The 22,230-nt window shown below is 40.3% G+C and overlaps 1 protein-coding gene across 1 annotated transcript; it reads left to right on the forward strand.

The window, feature by feature from the left end:
* Nucleotides 1-1,008: 1,008 nt before the first annotated feature.
* Nucleotides 1,009-19,678, forward strand: pitpnab (phosphatidylinositol transfer protein, alpha b). The gene is made up of 13 exons (XM_062406274.1): nucleotides 1,009-1,145; nucleotides 2,652-2,894; nucleotides 7,191-7,221; nucleotides 10,975-11,120; nucleotides 11,469-11,560; nucleotides 12,856-12,863; nucleotides 13,123-13,197; nucleotides 13,544-13,627; nucleotides 13,742-13,819; nucleotides 14,694-14,804; nucleotides 15,177-15,299; nucleotides 15,501-15,583; nucleotides 16,186-19,678. Exons 2-12 carry the CDS (start codon nucleotides 2,878-2,880, stop codon nucleotides 15,546-15,548), a joined length of 813 nt encoding a protein of 270 aa, XP_062262258.1. The 5' UTR covers nucleotides 1,009-1,145; nucleotides 2,652-2,877; the 3' UTR covers nucleotides 15,549-15,583; nucleotides 16,186-19,678.
* The last annotated feature ends 2,552 nt before the right edge of the window (nucleotides 19,679-22,230 follow it).

Consider the following 22,230-nt stretch of genomic DNA (forward strand, 5'->3'; position numbering starts at 1 on the left):
ACATTATAAAATAATAATCTGCTATAACAGCTGTGTTTAAGAACTGACCCCATGAACCTTGTTCAGAGGTGAGATAAAGATTAATTCTGAACAGTGTTTTAACACCAGATGTTGCTGATGCACCACTGTATTCTTTACAAATGCCTTCCGTAGACATCCATTATAAACCTAAATTAATATTATTAAATGATTCCTCAGCCAATACTTGATTATTTCCACTCTTATTTGCCATATTTTACCCAAATAAAGATCTGTTTTTACAGAGATAGATAGATAGATAGATCGATAGATAGATACATAGATACATAGATGGATAAACAAGTAAAAAGGGAATGACTTAAATGTGCTACTTGTCTAATTTGTGGGCCCCCTATGGTCCCCCAATTGAGAACAATCCTAGATCTACTATACTGAGAAGTGATATAAAAAGAGAACTGTAAACTTAACTTTACATTTATTTTAATTTTATACCTATTCTATTATTCTCCCGTGTTTGCCGTGAATGGGTTTTTCTGCTCCAAAATTAGAAGTAATTGGCGGATTTGCTTTGACGATGTTAAAATCTTGATAGATAGATAGATAGATAGATAGATAGATAGATAGATAGATAGATAGATAGATAGATAGATAGATAGATAAATGCTGTATACGGCTGAGGAGACAGAAGGATGATGATGATAAGCGCCTGTTGGCAGACGGATACAGATGCGCTATAAATAAAGCATCAGTGGACTGTTACGTAATTTTAGCCACACACGCACGCACACGCAATCACATCCTGCGAATCCTCAGGACGTGGGACTGGATTAGGGACCTGTGATGCCATCAGCATCACGCGCCAGCACCATTGTGACAGGGTCGAGGTGGTGCAGCAAAGTGTGGCTATACCACCAGGGGTCCTGTAGCGAAACGACAGGTTTACATACGAGGATGTCCGTCTTCGCAGTGGTTTTAATGTAACAAAAATTATGTCATGTAAGTCAGTCATCAGTGTGGACACGAGTGGGTTCGTGTGTATTTTTTTTGCGATGCAGATAATCACATCCGTTGCGGAGATTTTGCTTAAACGGCTTTGCAGAGCTGACGCACCGCGTCCGTGCCATCGCTGGTGGTCCCCGTGCCATGCCCATATATATGCTCTGACGGTGAGTAACCACGTTTCTACGTCACTGTCACTGCGATGACGCGGAGGGTGTTGCACACTCACAAGAATAAGGTTGCAGACAATTCCATTGGTCCTGCACCACATCACAGCTGTGCTATTCCCTGTTACTATTGGTTTATTTAGACTATATTTATTAAGTCTAAATATTAGAATAGTACTACAGTGTAGTATAATTGTTTGGGGTATGTGGGCTTTGTGGTATTAGTTTACATTATCATTATATTAAGTGATCCCCCAGCTAATTCATTCATATTGTGGTGTGAGGTGTCTGTTTTTTATTTAAAGTAGATTAGCAGAAGCAGATACAGGGCCGGGTCAGGAGGGGCACTGGACCTTGATCTGATTGGCCCCTATACCCCTTTCTTGTCAGTATTCTTATAAAAATCTCTTAACAACGAAACATTGACATTTAGTCATTTTCTAAGCTTTTTTGAAGTACACAATGTGCAATTTTCAAAATACATAAATGATGTGTGACTTTTCTCAAAACTATAGAACTTAAAGCAGGGAATGAGTACAACTTGTGTAAATGGAGGGCCCCCCTTTGGCCCACAATTAAGAAAAATTCTAGATCTGCCTCCGAGTATTAGCTTTGATGTAAACATTGCAAACTTAAACTATAAAAAAAAATCTCCCAATTTCTATGGTATTGGTTGTCAGTATGCCAACAAAATTGGAGAATTAGGCGGATTTGCCTTGTCATTGTTAATTCTTATTTAAAGATGACCAAAGTCTACATTAGGAATCCGCAGACAAACTTCTCACTCCGGCCTAATATCTGAAGCAGCCAATGTGAGAACACAACAGGAAATGTTCCAGGATTCACTGCAAGCGAATGAGTGTGTTGATGATGTTAGTAACATGAGACAGATACAAAAAGGATAAAGACTCAAATAAAACAAATATATCAGGTTGAAAAAACAATATCAAACACATAGACGACACTGACAATTATACCAAGAGAGCTTTGGTCATATGAGCTCACACCATTGTCAATGTGCTCTGGACAAACAAAATGATTTCCGGGGAAGAGTTTATACATTATGTCCTGTCTCTACTTTCCCTCCTCTGAGAGCTCGGGAATTGTGTGTGGATGTTGGACATGAAAATGACCCCTCTACATACATTTTGACCTCTTTAAGGCTCAGATTAAGAAAAATACTAGATCATAAGTGGTATTATAAAACTATTATTGCAAACTTGAACTTGAAACAGATCATTGTCTTGTCTCCTATTTATACTTCATGCTGTCTTTACATTTGTAACCCATTTGTATTTAATCTGTTGTCAGTATCCAATGAACGGCTCCAACATTATCTCGGCAGATTTGTCTTTTTACTGTTAATTCTTATTAAAGGGTAGCCCTTGTCTACATTTATCTATGGTTTATTTAAAACAAAAACTGAATGGATCAGCTTGGTTCTCTGGGATGTATGGACCCATCCGACTGAACCATCATTTTGTGGGTGTGCTCTGCGCCGCACAGGCCTCGGTGGCTCTGCGCGCAACAGCAACGCATCGCCGCGGCCAGGATCAGGAAGTGGATGTGAAGCAACTAAGCGACTGTGGAGGTAGGATGACATAGAGGGGGAGAGGTGTAAGCGAAGCGAGCGGAAAGAAAGAAGAGACCATCGGAGGGAGGGATCGACCCTGTTTCTGGACCTGCACTGAGCTGCTGCCCTCTGGGATATAGTCCACTGCGCCGCCAAAAGATGCTCATAAAGGAATTGTAAGTATACTGTATGTGCATGAGTGTGTGTGTAGGGGAGAGAGAGAGCGCGATAGCGAGGTGGAGAGAGGAGAGAGACTGTGTTAACGGGTCCATCCGTCTGGTTACGCAGCGTTGACATTGTGACCAGTCGCCCTGGTGTGGAATTACCAGAGAGCGGCCAGGGTGATGTCGACATCCCGTATCTGTGTGACTCCATGTCCGTCATCATTGTGCACGCACACGGGTCTCCTTCAGCCCAACGGGCTCCCTGCATAAAGCGGCTGCAGTCGCATCAGCAGCCGGCGCAGGCGGGCATGGCTGTGCCCTTCACATTGAGCGCAACCAGCCCTCCAGTGAAATCGGGAGAATAGCCTGTCAGTGTGGGGAAATCACATTATTATCTTTCTGCCGTGGTTTTAAAATGACGGACGGTGTGATAGGAGTGTTGGTGCATGAGGGAGGAACGGCTGGTGTGCGCCAGCGTCCATCCATGTAAGCAGCCGTGGCCATGTTATTGATTCGCGGTGAAGGTGAAACGACTGAAGGAGCGTTTACCTCTGGAGGAATGGGGGATATGCGAGTTGGGTGGTGCACCAAGGGTGGAGGGATGCTCGAGGGGAGCGGGGCAGGTGTCGGGGAGGCAAAGCTTTGGCACAGAAAAAGGCAAACGGCGAGGTTTTGACGCACCAGTCGGGCATTTCTGAGAATCTGACAGCTGGGCCGAGGGGACCGGATGGAAAGATAAAGTGGGATCTCGCGTGCAAAGGGAGAGATGTTGGGATTTTTGACACTAGTGCTGTAACACGTTCCCTCCGCAGGCCTGAGTGTGCTGTGAGGATAACTGACAGAGGCCTACCCATGAATCAGCTGGTGGTCAGAATTAAAGGTTAAGGCCACTTCATCTGCCATTCATGGGCATTATACTCTTATTCCATAACCATTAGCTAATGAAGTGGGATGCTGTTATCCTTCAGATGAAAAACCACACGTTACTATGTTGACTCCAGACATGATGATGGTTCCATTATTTTAATGCTCTTAGCCATTGTGCCTCAATGAGCCATAGTGACACACCTGTAGAAACACAGCTGTTTATTTTCCCTTACATTTTTTAGGCTTCCAGACATATTTGTCAAATTTTTCAATACATTTCTTGTATAAAAAGTAATTTCCCCCCATTTCTTATCATAAACTTATTACCATTGTATATATTTTAGCTATTTGAGGTCATAGGTTACTGCACAATTGTCATCACTTGAAAAATCGATAATGATTAGAGTCTGCATGGCTTAAATGGGCTTAACATTTGTCAACATTGATTATTATCTTGATTTCTCACCACGTGTGTTAAATCAATAAATGGCCCTGCACCAAAATGCCCAGGAATCGGGGATGGTGGCATTGGCTGAATGAGTTATTCTGGAATGATTAGGGAGAGTGTGGGCCTCAGCAGTCCGCCCTGGAGATTAATTAAATCATTCATGATTAAATGCTGAATTCACTACACTGTCAACACATGGGTAGGGAGAGACGTCCGTGCATACACACACACTCACACCAAGATTCCATCTTTGGGGTCAAGAGATAGGGAATCGATCCATGTCCTACAGGTTTGTTTTGGGTAGTGCTCACCTGAACCACTGACCTACATTTTTTCTGCACTTCCATGAGCTCTGTCAGATGTTCAGCAATACCATGTGCACTGTATGATGTGATGAAGAGAATGAATGAAAGAATAGCAGTGGAAGAGGAAGTAAAGAGTGAAAAAATGGAGGAGAGGAGAAGACAGAAAAGAGGAGTAAGGCAGGAGAGAAAAGGTGTGCCCTTAAGCAACAGGAAGACACCTGCTATTTCTGTAGAGACGAGACAGAGCAACCAGGGGAGTTAAGTCCTTTAGTCTCACTTCAGCAGCAATTAAAATAACACTCAGTATTTACATTGTCTCTGTTAAAACTTGACCACGTGCTACACAAAAGACTCACCTTGAGGAATCTGAGCATCTTGAAAGTTGTAGCCGCAGGTCAGACATTTAAATTTAGTCATTGGTGGTTTTCATTGTTGACCCCCCCAATACCAGACTGGGACTGAGACCCAGGTTACATTCAGTAGTGACTGGGACGCAGAGTTATAAGAATTTGGGAAATTCATTTCAAAATCACAAAACAATCAACCCAGCTTTATTCTGTATATGAGTGTTGTGAGGTATAAAATGAGTTCCGCTCGCACTCTTCAATCAGTGCACACTCTGGATAGTTTGTCTCTTTAAAGCTGATACCAAAGCACCTAAGAATAAAACCGTTATATCTTTTTTTTAAATTGAACTTGAACCACAGCATCTTTTTTAAAGTATAGTGTTCTCAACAATTTATAATATCCATATTTCTGCATTGTAGCAAGTTGTTTAATGTTTATTTTACTTTAAACAATCTTAACTAATTTCAACTTGGAAATGAGTATTTATAAGTTTCGATTGGAATATCAAAATGAAATCTGTGACGTTATTTAGCCAAAGCAAAACAACTGAAACTCTGAATTAACACTTCCTTTGAGGTCAGTTAAAGTGAATTGTGTTTAAAATCCGATTTTACAATGATATCCTGGCGGTATGAATGAGTGACCGTATTCATCTTGAAGCACTCAGTGCAACCAGTCACACCAGTAGCTCATTGTTATATGATTTGTTGTTTCACTGCTGCCTCTCCGGTCAGTCAGTGCAGGCCTGGATGTCATTATATTGTTTGGTTTACCGACTTATGTGTCAGTATTTCCTGTTTGATTTCCCAACATCCTTTTTTTGGAATGAAAGAATGTTGGAGACAGACAAAATATGGCAAAAGGAACTCCTGAGCCACGGAATGCAGATAAAATATTCATAAACTTATTGATTCACTTTGTACATTCTGTGTTTTTTTTTTGTGTGATTAGATTTTACGTCGGGTAAACATCTTTTGCAACCACATGCATGGTTAGTTTACACCCATTGTGAGGTGCTGGTGTTCATCTGACCTGCAGATACATTCATACATTTTTTCAGGCTATAAAGAATTTAAGGAGTTGAACAATAAAACACAATAAAATGTAAGACCTAATGAGTACATTGGTTTCATGTTAAAAAAGCAGAACATAGATAATGTTTGAAAAATCTGGATCATGACACAGACCTGCAGTCGTGGTGTGGAACGATGGTTGGTTAGCGCCGAGCAGAGCAGCTTTTATAGCCCTAGAAAATGTTAGCTTCAATTTAGATATGAAATGAACAGCTTCCAACGTGGTAACAAAAATTAAAAAAAAATTACATTGGCCTTTACAAAGATGTAGTCCAAAGTGCTGCATTCTACACAGTGCTGAAACAAAACGTAACAATCTTGCACTTCATCCAGGCCTTGTCTTTGTTATATAAATATTTTTAAATAACTAATTAAAAATCAATGTGTATCTCAAACACAGCATCCTCTCATCCAAAGTGACCGTTGTCATAAACCTTGTTAGAAGATCAGCTCAGACGGTCGATGTGAAAAGCAGACCTCACACCTCTGCAGCTTTTCAATTTGATCTCAGCCGCTTTGCTGCCTCACTGAAGCAGATTCTCATCTTCTCCTCCGAATAGCAAAGAATAAATCATCTATTCTCACCTGATGACTCAGTGTCACAGTGTCAAAGTGAAATATGTGAGAGCCATACGTAATTGGTTGCTTTCTCTGTTAAATTTGGAAGCCGTGTTTTAATTATCATCCTGTTATTAATAATAACAAAGGATAGTGTAGTCATAAAGTCCATTCTTTGGTGAAATCCATCACAAAATGTAACTTGTGAAGTGCGTTTCTGCGATGCCATGACTGTGTGATCGTTGTGTGTATAGCTCACAGGACATGTGCTGAGTCCCAGTAGCTGTACTCCAGCTCGTCAGACATAGCGTCCGATAACTGATCTCCAGATCTGTATTGAGCTGAATGGTTAAAGATGTCGCTTCCTGTGGTCAGAGTGTCACTCACAGGATTTCTTTAGGCTAATCCAGTCCAGAGAGCATGAGTGTCATAATATAATGTCAGTAATGAACTAATCACAGTATTTGGGGATTTTTGCTGACACAGTACCATTATCAGTCTTCAGGGAGAGTAATGCCAGAATAACTGGGTCTGAATGTCCGGTTTCCTTCACTGCATTTAATGGTGTGAAGGAGTTTAACAGAATCAATGCCACTGAACTTCAAAACACAAAAGACCACATCATGTAGAGCTCAGTAAAGGAACAAAGCTTTGGTTGATTGATTCATTTTGATGTTTGAGACTAACTTTCTTTTCTCTTCTTTTCTAGTCGAGTGATTCTTCCCATCTCTGTGGAAGAGGTAAGTTTTATTTCAGCATATGTAAGTGTGTGTGTGTCTGTGTGTGTCTGTTGTGTGTGCTTGTTTTTGATACCTTTTTTAAGACTTTTTCCAGCATAAAACTGACCTTGTCAGGACCAGTAGAACTCATGGGGGCCAAAGCCAGGTCCTAATGAACAAAAGATCCTTTCCAAGGCCCTGGTTAAGGTTAGTTGTATGATGTGGATGTGTTTAGTTCAGGATCAGGGTTGGCCATGAATTGGTCATGGTTAAGGTTAGGGGTAATGTTTGGTTTAGGCTGTGTATGTGTGGTCCAGGTTTTACTCATACCTAAATCTGTTCCCATAATGTAAATCATTAAAGTGAAAGCTGAAGATATGTTTTAAGGTTAGGGTTAAGGGTAGGGTAATGTTTAGTTTAAGGTTAAATTAAGGATAGATAAAGGTTGGGTTTAGGGTAAAGTTAGGTCTAGGTTTGGGTTTATGTTTGAGATAGGTTTAAGTTTGGGTTAATATAAGGGTTACTCTAAGGTTAGCCATCACGTACCTGCCACCACTTAAATAGTATTTTTTGGATAATGTTTGAAGTTTTACACGGGTTTACATATTTAAATTATGCACAACTATAGGACTTTTTATATTTTCAGGAGTGGTATATCGCCAAATCCATTGCCTGTGGAAAAATGCAGATATGATCACCTGGAGAACAACTTGTTATCTTGATATTTTACATCTGATGAGCTTCCATCGTATCAAAATAGATTGCAGAGTCTTTTGAATCAGCGAGGTCAGCAAATTCTTTCATCGTCCTCGTCCTCTTTTTCTCCGGCTGTCCCTCTGTCCCCTGTTATCCTCACTCCCATTGCACTTTGCTGTTCTATTCAGGCCTGCATGTTAAATGAGTCACCTGAAACTACTTGCCTGACACTGTGTGTATTGCGTGTTTGTGTACTGTCCTTGTCCTGTGGGTTATTTGCATTGACATGAGACACATTTTTCTTTCGGTGGAGACATATTGGTAGAGACCAGATACCGTAAATGTTTGAAGCAAATAATCTGTTCTTACACACACTGAATTGTCTCAGGTAAGAAAACCTGTTTGCAGTCGAGTTTGGAATGACACATGTTTTTAAACATACAGCATGTGTGTATACAGGGAAATACAATAAATACACAGTATACAAACTGTAAATAAAGATGGATGACATTCCAGCTGCCTTAAGTGAAGCCAAAGTGTCTCCATGGCCCCCTGGTGACCAGCTGACCTCCATGTTAGTCGATGGGACATGGATTAAACCAAAGATTAAAGTAAATTTGGTCAAATCTGTTTTTGTGATTTTGACTGGTCAAACCTTGTGTATTGGAGGGACCTCACTACCACAGCGCCATCCCCCAATCGCTACTCCATAGACTCAAATTATGCAAGATGGCAATGCTCGTATCTGAGATATTTTGGCTGTATTTCTGGAAAGTGGTAGGAGGAGACGTGTCGTCCGTCTTTATATACAGTCTATGATAAAAAAGACATTTCGTACATGTTCCTTTTGAGCTGCATCCAAAGCAGAGTTGGAAACAGCCCTTGGTCTTGTACATGTTCGTTTCCCATCTGCCTCAAAACCACAAAGCAGTGGACAGAGCAACATATCCTGATTCCCTCAGAGGATTTAGATCTTCACAGCTTCTCATTAACTTGGGCGATAGTGTCGTCATATTTCTGCATATTAGGTCCGGTTGTGTCTCAGTTGTGTCGTCAGCGTGGTGTGTCACCATCTAAAAAGCTTTTTATTTGTCTGATATGTGATCTACAAAGCCTGAAGACATCTGAGTTACATCCCACTGTCCCGTGAACCACATGCGGCCCTTCTGCCCTTCACATCACATCCCACCACAGCCTCGTCTTCAGCGCTCTTCAGTTATTTGCCACCACATACTAGATATGGAAATGTGTTATTTGCTCAAAACACTAAAGGAATGCAAATATTGAAACCATCCGCCATTTCTTGATTTAGATTCTTTCTTTGGTTTAGATTCTTTTACCCTTTCCACAATGAAATGTTATTCTTTAAAACACATCACAATAGGTTAATGCCTTTTGTTTGGAAGTGTAATTGTCAAGTGAGATTGTTCCAGCTGTCGATAATTCACTGAATTGAATTTGCAGTTTGTTAACTGGACGTGAACTCGTCTCACAAAGCAAGGGGGAATTATATTTGTCCGACACTGTAACTGAGGAGGCTTCACTGTTCCTGCATCTCATTTATTTAGCAGCCGGTTGCGGCTTCTGCAGCGGATTTAAAGGGAACTTGCCTCCAGTTTGCACCTGACTTTCTCTTTGTTGCACAGTATGTGAAGGTCATTTGAACCAGCTCGGCACAGATCATCTAGGCCTTCGCTATTTTTGCCTTTCCTTGATGTTGCTGCGGAGGAATCCCTTTTAAAATGCACACTGAAGGTCACAACTAAAAGGGGCGACATCAGTATAGAAACTTTCCTGTTAATTTATGCTTTTATTTCTTATTCATCTTCTTAGTGTCATTATTATTCAGCAAAGTTAAGTCATCTTGTCCCACTGCAAATACATCTAAGGCCCTTTAACTATCCCTGTTATTATAATGATATATGTGTTGCCAAAGTCTAATCAGATTTTTGTCTATGGTCTGAAGAAAAGATGCCTTTCTGGAGAAACATTTTTACAGGATAAATTGATATGTAAATAGAATAGAATAGACAGTAGGTTCGGCATATATCCATGTCATCCATGATGTGTATTTGTGTTACAGTTTGTTGGTAGTTTTGTTTTTGCAAAATTTGTACATTTACTGTGCTTCTTAAAAATACTAGATCCAATCACCTCCCATATTTTCTCAGTTGAAAACACACCTTGATCCTTTTAAGTGAGGAAATGCTACATTCATATGTACCAAAAAAAAACACAGTTGTGACCGGACAATTATCTTTATTGCTTCAATAAAGATGAAGATGTTGACGTTTAAACTAGATATTTCTGTTTGAAATCAACTCTGGTTCCTGGTTTGGTGAACAAATCAACCAAAAGGGGAACTGACGCTTCATTATTATACTTTCTTATTATCTAACTCACACACATGTAACCTGCTATGTTCTCATGGTTTGATTTTGCAGAAGAATAACGGTAATCTCTCATTTTTAGAATCTGTAGAAAAAAAAAAATTCTCACTACATCAACTTGTCCCATGTCTATGGATGTTGTAAGTGTGCCTGTGCTCTGGTACAGCTTTGTGCAGAGGTTACATGGTGGATTAGAGGTGATTAAGAAATGAAAGGAGCCATTGTCCTGTATTTAAACACTCACATGCGCACATCGGGATCAGTAAGATGGGGGTTGAGATGAAGAATGGCATGACCGTTTGTGCTGCAGGTTGTGAATGTGGAAATAAATTGGGCGCAACATAATTAGACGTGACAAGAAGGAACTATGTGGAACAATAGTGTATGGAAGAGAGATTACGAGGATTCAGGGACATGGTGTGGTGAAGGTAGCGATCAGGGACAGAAAAAAAAAACTAATCCATCCCTTGAGATTGCAAACGATGAGCTGGTATGAGAAGAAGGATTTTTTTTCTGTGTGAATGTGAAAGCTCACTAATCTTCAGGATGCTACATGACAACTCTTTAAATGCATTCATTAAAGAAAGCTTGGAGGGAACGTCTACTTGTGTCTTTCTGTAAACAATCACACTGTGTGTGTCTGCCTCAGTCCAACCTCCTTCTATTTATTTCTCTCTTTTGTTTCCAGTACCAGGTTGGCCAGCTGTACTCTGTGGCTGAGGCCAGTAAGAATGAGACGGGTGGAGGAGAGGGAGTGGAGGTGCTCAAAAACGAGCCCTACGAGAAAGATGGAGAGAAGGGACAGTACACACACAAAATTTACCATTTGCAGAGGTAAGTTCATTCATATGATTCAAAGATGACCTCCCAGTTTAGCCTATGTGGTGTAGTAGGCTTTAAATGACCAAAACTTGAAAGACTTTATAAGAAATATATTGTTTACATTCCAATATCGAAGTAAAATAAAGACTGAAAGGTATAGTGTTGTGTAACTGTTTCTAAGATGTTTAATATCAGGGTTAAAGAATTAAAATACATTAGATTACTTGATGAGAGTTGACTATAGGTCAGGCCTGCATAATAAATCCAGTCTCTCCTGATTCAAATCGAGTTAAATAAGTCGACATATCATTTTTAAAATAATGCTTTGTTGTTTGTTTTTTTCTCTTTCGTGTTGTGCAGTAAAGTGCCATCATTCGTCAGAATGTTGGCGCCATCCTCTGCTCTCAATATCCACGAGAAAGCCTGGAACGCATACCCTTACTGTCGCACAGGTAACTCCAATACACACACACACAAACACACACACCACACACCATTTACTAACACAAACTTACACACTTGCACACATGCATCTTCTTCAGAATCCTTTTTTTCCCCATTATATTCATAATTGCGGCACCTGTTATAATTAGCTAGTTTGTTTTTTCTAGTTTTTTTCGCCACATCTGACTCACCAAGCTTTTGTGGTGCACCAAAAATAGCATTTATATAAGGGTTTGCGTATTTCATGCAAGAAAACCCTTCTTATTATTTTCGGTTACTATTAAAAGACATAGGTGATGAATTAATGAATAAAAATGAATAAATAAACTACATGTTTCTTACAGAGTGGGATCTTCTGTGCATAATGCAAGAATGTCATAGTAGCAGTAAAATCCTTAGTTATGGTTGAAAACTAAATCCTGACATCTTTAGAAAGGTCCCCGGCGGAAGTCCCACCCGCCATACTATTAATTTGTTCATGTTTTGATATACTTGTTATCTGAGATCTGTCCCCTAATATAGATTAAACAGGAATCAGAGGAGGCCCTTTTTTTTTTTAACCAAACCAGGAACTTCTTATCTGTTGTCATCGCACTTGATTTAAAGGGAAATGATGATGTTCAACTTTATCATGTGCACTTTAATCCTGGAATAGTGTCAATGCAAATGCCTCAAATTTTAGAGGTGACAAAGATGCTGATCTGTCCATGGAATTAATTCTCTAAGTACCTCTCTCTCTCTCTCTCTCTCTCTCTCTCTCTAGCTCTCTCTCTCTTTCTCTCTCTCTCTCTCTCTCTCTCTCTCTCTCTCTCTCTCTCTCGCTCACTCTCTCTATGTCTCTGTCACCTTGAAGCAGTAGTTGAATAATTTACTGTGTGTCCAGTGAGAAGAGTCATGCAACCGTTCGAGCCTTTCAGGCTGAGATCACACATGCGCAGATACACACACACACTCACACACACACACACACACACACACACACACACACACACACACACAAACACACACACAAATGTTTGTGCTTCTATCTTAGTGAGGACACTCATTGACATAATACATTCCCTAGCCCCTTAACCTAAACCTCAACCTAATTCTAACCCTAAAACCGAGTCTTAACCCGGACCTGTCAAAATGTCCTCACTTTCCGAAAATGAACCTATAAAGGTTACACTCACTGACCAATTCCATTTAACGGTTCATCATTATTAAACCACACTAGTTATTATATAACTCATGTTTTCCAAACTCTTGATGTTCTTTCTTTCTCTTTTGCTCCTGCACATTATTTCACCCTGCTCTGCAGTCATCACTGTAAGTATTATTTTTACTTTTGTGCTTTAAATGTCATGTATGTCGACAAACAGCAAACTGTGATTCACATAGTGGCAGCAAATTAACCTGAAAGTGGAGAACGAAATCCGAGCCATTTCAGTGACATAGCAGCCAGAGCAGAGATAGTCAGGCACCATTACTTTTGTGTGTGGTTGTGTGTGTGCGTGTGTGTGTGTGTGCGTGCGTGTGGGGTTGCGTCGTTCCTCTTCACTCCAGTTCACTTCTCTTTTCTCTGCAGAACGAGTATATGAAAGATAACTTCCTGATCAAGATTGAGACATGGCACAAACCCGACACAGGACACCTTGAAAATGTAATTACCACAGACCACCGAAGGTTTATATGTGAATGAGCTGCATCTGGAATCGGGCATTTGTGTTGGTTTTGGCTTCATTGTAAATCATTCTGTATCTCACACTTATATTTTGTTTATTACCATTTCCCACAGTCTGTTTAATTGTCTGATTAAAAAGTTACTTTCTTGACCAGACACATAGAAACAAGCCCCTTGTTTAGGCTCTAATGTTCGCTTGCATCATCTATGCTTTCAAAAACGTTTTTCCCCGAGTCTCATGTTCTCGTTTCTGTCGTATCGTGTGTGTGCTGCCTGCAGAGACTTCGGTCTGTGTCTATAGCTGAGCTCTGTGGTTCTGCTTCAGGTTCACGGGTTGGACCCAGAAACTTGGAAAAAGGTGGATGTAGTCTATATTGATATTGCGGACTCATCCCAAGTGGAACCCAAGGTAAATATGTTTAGCGTAAGATCCATATTCAGATGATTGCAGAAACTAGATCTCTGACCTCTTGTCGTCAGCTCATCCACGTGGTTCACTCTGGTTTTCCCTGTGTCTCTCCAGGACTATAAGGCAGAAGAGGACCCACGCAGGTTCAAGTCAGTGAAGACCAGCCGAGGCCCTCTAGGACCAGACTGGAAGGTACAGTGTTTTGTTGTAAATGTTAATTGAGATATATAAACTAGAACTCAGTAGAGCGCATATCTCTACCAACGCCAAATTGTCCCCTTTTATGCAATTATGCAATATCTCCTCAGAAAACGTTGAATATGTTGAAAATGAAAGAAAAATGATGTGATATCAAATTCCTGGATCAGATCCAGATCCAGATCCAGATCCCTAAATGTAATGTTTTTGTGGAACTCCGTCTAGTAGTTTTTGTCTAATCTTGCTAACAAACACACAATCGAACCAACAAACATAGAAGGGAGGTACCAGAAACCTTCAACTACATTAGTTTTAACTATTGATGAAAAAAAAAAAAATTAATCACTTTCACAGATTCTTGTTGCTTGGCAACTGCATCATTTAATCAGTATTGACGTACTCAACACAAGACAAAGATTTCTGTATAACGTAACCAATCTGGGCCCATTTGGGTTTTAACGACCTGTGGGGGAGTTAAACTAAATTACAAACAGCCACTTGCAGTTTGTTAACGTGAATATATTGTAGGATTTTTTACCTCAGTATTTTTAAGTTTAACTGTTTTAGGACCACAAACAGAAAAATAAGTGGATGAATAAATAAAGCTTTGAATATATCCTTTTCAATGTAGTCTACAGAAAGCTTTGAAAGACCATTTATCATAGATCATATGAGCTGAAATCTATCAAATATGAAAAAGTCAAATGATTCAAACGTTAAGAACATTATGCTGCTGTTGCTTCGTCAAAAATGTATTGGTGAATATTTATGAAATACATTCACGGAGATGCCCTTAAATATATGAATGAAAAATACTAAACTTGTTAACAACTGAAATTGACGTTTTTGCATGTTTGTTTACTTGCAGAAGGAACTTCCTAACAAGAAAGACTGCCCACACATGTGTGCCTACAAACTGGTCACTGTCAAGTTCAAGTGGTGGGGTCTGCAAAATAAAGTGGAGAGCTTCATTCAGAAGGTTTGTTTACAGCTCAGACTGTGATGTCAGCTTATGATCATCATGACACCCAGGTGGCCAAAGCTCCAGGTCAGCTGCTGAGCAGGGAATATTAACAGCCTACTGTTTAACATGATGATGTTGGTGTCACCGGAAACGCTGGTGTAAGTTCACTTCCTGGACAGTATTGTGTGTTGAGGGCTGTTGATCCGCTGTGTGTCCTGTGCATGCAAACATGAGTGCTGTACCAGCCTCTAGTGGATAAACAGGGTAAAGCAGGATGGAATTGAACATCTCTGATAATCACACAGCTTCATTTGATTGTTAGTGCTTGAAGATTCACTTTCTCCAAATAACTATATGACTACATGCTTAATTTCCTGTTCTTTTTAGCAAGAGAAGCGTTTGTTCACTAATTTCCACCGTCAGCTGTTCTGTTGGATCGACAAGTGGATCGAATTGAACATGGAAGACATTCGCCGTATGGAGGAGGAGACGCGCAAGGAGCTAGATGAGGTTAGCAAAAAAAAAAGAACACCACGGACAGATCACGGCAAGTTTTTAATTTCCCAGTAAGTGCATATAAACACATTAGTAGAACTATGTTAAAAAACATTATCTCGGAGTGACGAGGCAGGAAAGGATGTGAGAGCTCTCGTGTGGCTGTGGCAGCAGGCCAGTGTGCTGCATATGATGTGTTTGTGCTGTGTCTGTCAGATGAGAGTTAAGGACCCGGTGAAGGGAATGGTGGCTCTCGAGGACTGAGGTCGCGTCAGACTGTGAATGCTGCTGCTCATCAGGTGAGAGGAAGGGTCTTGTGAATCGTTGGTGTTAATTTGTATGTCAGTGTTTTCAGGCTATTTCCCCGTTTGGTATCTTTAAGTTGTTTGTGTTTTTTGCAACAGTATGATAATCAATATTCAATGATATTAAACATAAAAAATAGGAGAGGTACTCACATTCGAGCATGGCGGATATCTGTATCTCTGCATATAGGGTATGTTGGCTAAAAAGTAAGAAGAAATTTCTTGATGTTAGTATTTATAAAATGTGATGCTTACTACATGTCATGGCTGCAGTTCTTCAATATCCACATTTTTGCCCAAAGACCAAAACAATGACCTGAAAGAAGTTACATAGCTCCGTACAGTTGGATTGCAATGATCTGTGGGTTCATCACATGGCCTTGTTATTGTAACAGTATTAATCAAAGTTGCGTTAACAGATCCTGAGCAAAATATACGTGCTTAAAAATATTAATAACAGATTCAGCTACTAAAGTCGTGCCTGAGATGTGGCTGCATATTAGAAAAGCATATTGATGAGGGGTCAAAAGATTCCAGCAGTTTAGACGATGGCAGTGTCTTGTTTACTTGCTCTCACCAGTGTGTGTCTCTTTCAGACCAGAATACCCAGACACCAGCGGATTCACATCCTCCCTCTCCTCCAACTGATACAACACCTGACCAGTCGCTCCAAACTCTTCCTCTCCCCGGTGCAATCTGGATTCTCGGGGACCTGGACCCAGTAAACTCCCAGTTTTTCAGACGATCTCCTCCACCCCATTCCACCTCCCCCGAGTCCCATCCGTCTCTCTTCTTTTTTTCCATCCAGCGTCCCCATCTTGATAACTGCTCTGAGGCCTCTGGTAGCAACACTATAGATTTTGTCGGTCAGTCAGTCCTCTCTTTCTCTCTCAGTCTCTAAACCGTTCTAAACTACAGAGAATAGTGTCATATACTCTGCAATTTAGGATTTTATTTCTACTTAAGATATCCCAATGTGTACATATACAGTATATCCGGGAGCTGAATAATTGTATTGAAATATATATATAAATATATAAATATATATAAACAGGGTTTTTAAAAATGATTTTGTCCCTCCGTTTGTCTGTGGATGTGTATTGTTTCCAGACCAAGCTGTGTCTGCTCAGTGTTGCGTTCTGATCCTGTGATAGTTTTTTTTCTCGTTTTACTTTTATTTCTTATTTTTTCTGGATTAATCGTAGTACCTCCCTTCGCTCCATTCGTGTCATGTTTTAGGCAGTGGGGATTTTTGTTGTCAATTTGCTAAATCTACAAAACCGCAGCTGCACGGTTCGCAATTGTGCTCAGAGTGTCATGTTGTGTCTGTTGTGCTCCTGGCCTATCACATAGGATTTCTTCGCTGTATATCCCTTGATATGTTGATGCGTTCATTAGGGTTTTCTGCCGCTTTGTGAGTTTGTGTGTGTGTGTGTGTGTGTGTGTGCGAGTGTATGTGTGTGTTTCTGTAGACATTGTAGGTCTTCAAGGTTTCCAGACATATTTTTTTATAATTTTTCCTTCACCAGATCATTTCTAGCTCGAGGAACATTTCTAGTCAGGCTGTTCAAACAGTACAGTAATGCAGACACACACACACACACACACAAAGAAAGACTGTCTTCTACAAAGTTAGAAGATGAAATGTGTGTAACGCTACAATGGAAAATGCACAGTAGATAATTAGAGGGAGTGTAGGACTCTCTCTTTTTTCTCTTGAGTCTGACAATCCGTCCGTCCACATCATTCAGAGAGGTTAAATGCAAAACTTGTCAACATGGTGCAGATGTTAAAACGAACAGCCATCCAGGATATACAGTGCGGTAGATAGAGAAACTAATGTTATTTGAAATATTTACATCCTCTGCATGATTTTATTTTTGGCCTGTCAGCCATTCTGTCATTCCTCCAGTGGATAAATGGTATTATCCAGTGATAGCAATAACTACCATGACGCATTGGTTCTTACCTTTTACCATCACAAAATCCATTTCACTTGACAGTTTGTTTTTAGTCATGACAACCGCTTTAGTGAAACAGTGTCCGAGCTGAGAGTCAAGTTGTTGGTGAAATATATAAATGCTGGTTTTATTGTGATTGGATGAGGTGTTTGTTTTTTTCTCCCGCTGGAATCTGAATCTGTTGTTTGTGACGGTGTTGGTTTTTTGCGGTATATGCATGAGTGTACATGAGTGATGTACGGTGTCTTGTTGAATAGATCTGATGCTGGCTGGGTAAAGAAGGGAGGACGTATAGTGAAGCTAGAGGAGCGATAACAACATGCGTTATACCTCTTTCGCTTGTTGATGTTTGTTTGGCCTCTTTTGTCCTCAGTCACTTTTATTTTCCTCTTTTCCTCCATTTCCTTCATCTCCTCCATATGTTCGCACAGTGTGGGAACTTCAGAGAGAAAGCAACAGAAAATCATCGGTATAATGCTGCTGACACAGGTATTCACTCAGAGTTAATACAATGGGATTGGATTAAGTGTAATGGACAAATTACTGCCATCAAAACATGTATTTATAGTTATAAGCAAATAGATTGCATTGAGATTTGTGGATATAAGAAAAAATTGATATTTTTTGGCATTTTACTGGATCAATTCAATTAACCCAGAATTCTGGTCAAGACTATGAAAGAGAATTGCAATCGCTTGAGAAAAACATCTCTGTTTTTCAGCCTTTCTCGCTAATTCTGAAAAATAGAGCACATTTCTAGAGTGAATTCAATACACTTAAGTAAAACTCAACCATGGTGAGGCCAACTAACCATTAACAATCTTCTCTTTAATATCTATCTAGTGACACTTCCTCCCTGTCTTGATTGAGTATCTGTTGCCTCCTCTTTGAAGAAGACCCACTGTCCCCCCCCCCGGGCGTCCCCCCTCCTTCCCCCTCTCTCTGTGTCCATCACGCATCTCACCCACTGTCAGTGAGTGGGGCTACCAACTGAATCATGGAGATTTTGTGGACGTACTGTATGTACTGACTTTGTAAATAGAAAATAAAGTAATGTAGATGAACACATAAATATATATATATAGACCAGACTGTCCTGCCAAAAACCTACAGCACCCCCTCTTGGCACTTGATCCTCTTATTCCGTCCGTCCGAAATCTTCAGCATCACACAGACCAGAGTGACCAAGTTGCTCACAGAGGTGTTGTGAGGATGTGTAGAGATATAGTCGTAGTGCTGATAAGACCATTTCGAGGAGTACTGTCAGCTGTAGACATAATTAAATGAATTCTTACATATTGTTAGTGATTTTTTTTTCTTTGTCTGCTGGCTGCAGATTTTTAGGATGCGCCAGCAAAGCAGTGGAGAGAACAAAAATAATGAAAAGCAAAAAGCCTGCTCACTCCTCCCTCTCCTCACGCTCTTCCCTCCTCACAGGGACCACGTCTCATTGACAGGACAGTGTATAGATATATATTTTTGTTCTGGGTGTTGTTGTACCTCTGTTGTCGGTCTCTGAACTACACTCGCCTCTCTCTCACGGGACGTATTCCATAACGGCAGCTTGGGTCAGGCCATTGATCCACATTACTCGCGGATGATGTCGGCACTACAAGTGGAGCCTGGGTTAGATTTGGATCAGTTGTGCCCCTCTTGTGATTGGTGATGGAGGGAAATTACTCCTCTGAGCAGAAAAAGGTAGATCCATTTTAAGAGCCTGACACATCACACCAACCGGCGAGAGAACGTGGTTTAACAGAGACAATCTCATAGATATCTGTCGTTAGATTCCTCAATTCATAATCAGAGTATGAAACCAGATGATTCCAAAACTGTTTTGAAATTGTTAAATCTCTCTCTCTCTCTCTCTCTCTCTCTCTCTCTCTCTCTCTCTCTCTCTCTCTCTCTCTCTCTCTCTCTCTCTCTCTCTCTCTCTCTCTCTCTCTCTCTCTCTCTCTCTCTCTCTCTCTCTCTCTCTCACTCACTCTCTCACTCCTGTTGACCTGTCTCCTGTTTTTCTTTCTTTTATTGTGAATTTGTGCCTTTTTGTCATCTTATCTTCCAATAACACTACTGTACATTGGAGACGTAAGAAATGAATAAAAAGAAGCAGAGCAACTGTACAGACGTTTTGATGTGAGTGTTGTTGTTTTTTTTACACAAAAGCAATCGATGCAGCGTGTACCAAGACACGTGTGAGGCTCGTAATAAAACCTGTGCGGCAACTATCCTACAATAACAGAAAATTATGAAAGTGGAAACTGAAAAATCATATTGCAATTTATACATATTTTACAAACATATATATATATATATTCATTTTAAATATAATTAATATATCAGTAAGATTGGTAATTCAACAATTAACTGGTGAAAAAACTGAAAAACAGACTGTGGCAGGCAGTAGCTGCTATATGCACAAACACACACACAAACACACACACACACACACACTGTAGGCAGGGTAAAATGAATCAGGCTTTGGATGGCAAAGATTACTTTAAATCCTGATTTTGAGGCCAGAGAGGAGCCAAGAATGAGAACTGCTACATGTTTAGGGAGATGTTGATGAGACTCGTCTCCCCTTTGTGGGTGTTTGAAAGAGAATCTTTCTCACAGCAAGAAAGTTCAGAGTCTGAGCTTTTCTGTGCAGAGTTTTTTCTCATGTTCTCCCCATGTATGTGTGGGTTTTCTTAGAATGTACTCCGGCTTCCCACATCCGAAGACATCCAGTTTAGGTTGATTTGAAACATTTAAATGCCTGTTTGTTTAAATGTGAGTGTCTCTATATGTCGAGAGCCTATCGCAGGGTCAACATACACACACAGACATTCACACTCATGGCTAATTTAGAGTCTCTAATTAATCTAACCAACTGTGGGCGGAAGCTGGATCACCTGGAGAACTGCTGCTCAACTCATTGAATTAGGTTTTTCAAACAACACTAGTTTATTACCAGCTCTCCCAGCATGCATTGTTAAATATTTAAACCTAATATTTATCCTATTCCCCATGACTGAATTGTACAGAATCATTGCCCTTTAAGAGACGTTCCAGGTTGTTTGCTGTATTTATGTTGAAATGTCACACAGAGCGATGCAGAGCACCCAACACATTCCATATGTTAAGAGAGTGAGGGATTATTTCTGAACACACAAAGAGGGCTTTAATGCAACAAACACCATGCGTCATGGTGACATTCAATAAACAAACGTGTCCATTCAAGAATAAGATAATACTTTCTCACTGGATTGCCAACCTGGGATAAGAAGCTTGATCCGATGTTCCGCTTTAAGTCCAGAGCAGGTTGTGTGTGGGACCTTGCACTCGGGAGGGGAACAGCAGAGCGCAAAGTGCAGGCAACCGAAAAGAGAAGAAACAGTCAAACGACGGGACTCACCGTCGGAAAGCAGATCCAGGCTCTCGACTCCCCTTTGGAGATCTTCATCATCTGTGCCCAGGGCGTCTGCGGCTTCTTCCCAACACCACAAGAGAGAGACATAGATAAAGGTACTGCCCTGGATGGATGATGGTTGGGGGTTTATTCTCAGCAGATTCTTGAAAAGAAAGAAAGAGAAAAACACATTCAAATACATTTTAATACCATGACTTGATTTCACCAGAATAAACATCTTCATAAATAAATTAGAGGGTAGTGAATAGTTGTATTTGCCAGGGATAGTGTGTGTCTTTGTGTAGTTTTTGGCACTAAAGTTTAGGTGATTCGGTTTATGCAAATATCAATTAAAACTTTACCAAACAATGTTTATATTGACAGTGATCATTATGTTGGGTTGGTGTGGCCTAGGTGGTAGAGCGGGCGTTCTCCAACATGAAGGTTGCCGGTTCAAACCCTGTTCTTCCCCATCTGCATGCCAAAGTGTCCTTGGCAAGATACTGAACCCCTAAATGGCCCCTCATAAATGTGTAGTGTACTAAAAATGTAAGTTGGTTTTTACAAAAGCGTCAGCTAAATGACATGTAATAATGTAATGTAATATACGTTAGCCTTAGCGACTTGCTGGCTATCAAACATAGTTGAGCATTTAGCAGTTAAAGAGCCACGTAACGTTTTCAGGTTTTCATTTTTTGGGACATAAACACAACTGAGGTGAGTGACTTTGACAATTCTGTTGTGGCCAGAAGTTCATGCCAATGTCCCTAAACTGTCTACTGTTACTGTATGCAGCTTGCTATGGTGCCCCCAAGTGGCTAAAACACCAATTAATGCAACTTTAACACAATGTCATCACAAACGTGAATATTGTGTATCCATGTGCCCGTTGGATTTTAATCAAAAATATTGTAAACTTTGTTTATACGTAATCAGCCTGTCAAAATTGTCTATGGTGCAAAAGCCCATGGTCATTTTCTAAATATTTAAACAAATATCATATATTGACATTCTGCTGTGTTCTTCTCTGAGACCTTTTGCTGTTTGGCCAATAAGCTGTATGACCCCTAAGCCAAATATTTATCACGGAAATAGTATAAGAAATATATAAAAAAAAAAGAAAAAGTAATGTGCTTCTACATGTGACCTTCAGGGCTCTGTCATTTTCACGTGGAGGAAGTTAAGCGTGATTTGACATGATTACAAAGCCATTTCAGAAATGGCTTTCAGGCATCCAGGTCAGGTTTGGCTTTTGTCTGATTTATTGGGCTCTGGCTCTATTATTG

The sequence above is a fragment of the Platichthys flesus genome, chromosome 15 (assembly GCF_949316205.1).
Source record: "Platichthys flesus chromosome 15, fPlaFle2.1, whole genome shotgun sequence".
NCBI classification, from domain to species: domain Eukaryota; kingdom Metazoa; phylum Chordata; class Actinopteri; order Pleuronectiformes; family Pleuronectidae; genus Platichthys; species Platichthys flesus.

Bases quoted from the DNA above. Each gene is read 5' to 3' on its own strand.
- pitpnab (XM_062406274.1), top strand. The intron at 7,222-10,974 runs GTAAGTTTTATT...TTTTGTTTCCAG, and splicing joins TTCCCATCTCTGTGGAAGAG to TACCAGGTTGGCCAGCTGTA. The intron at 11,121-11,468 runs GTAAGTTCATTC...CGTGTTGTGCAG, and splicing joins AAAATTTACCATTTGCAGAG to TAAAGTGCCATCATTCGTCA.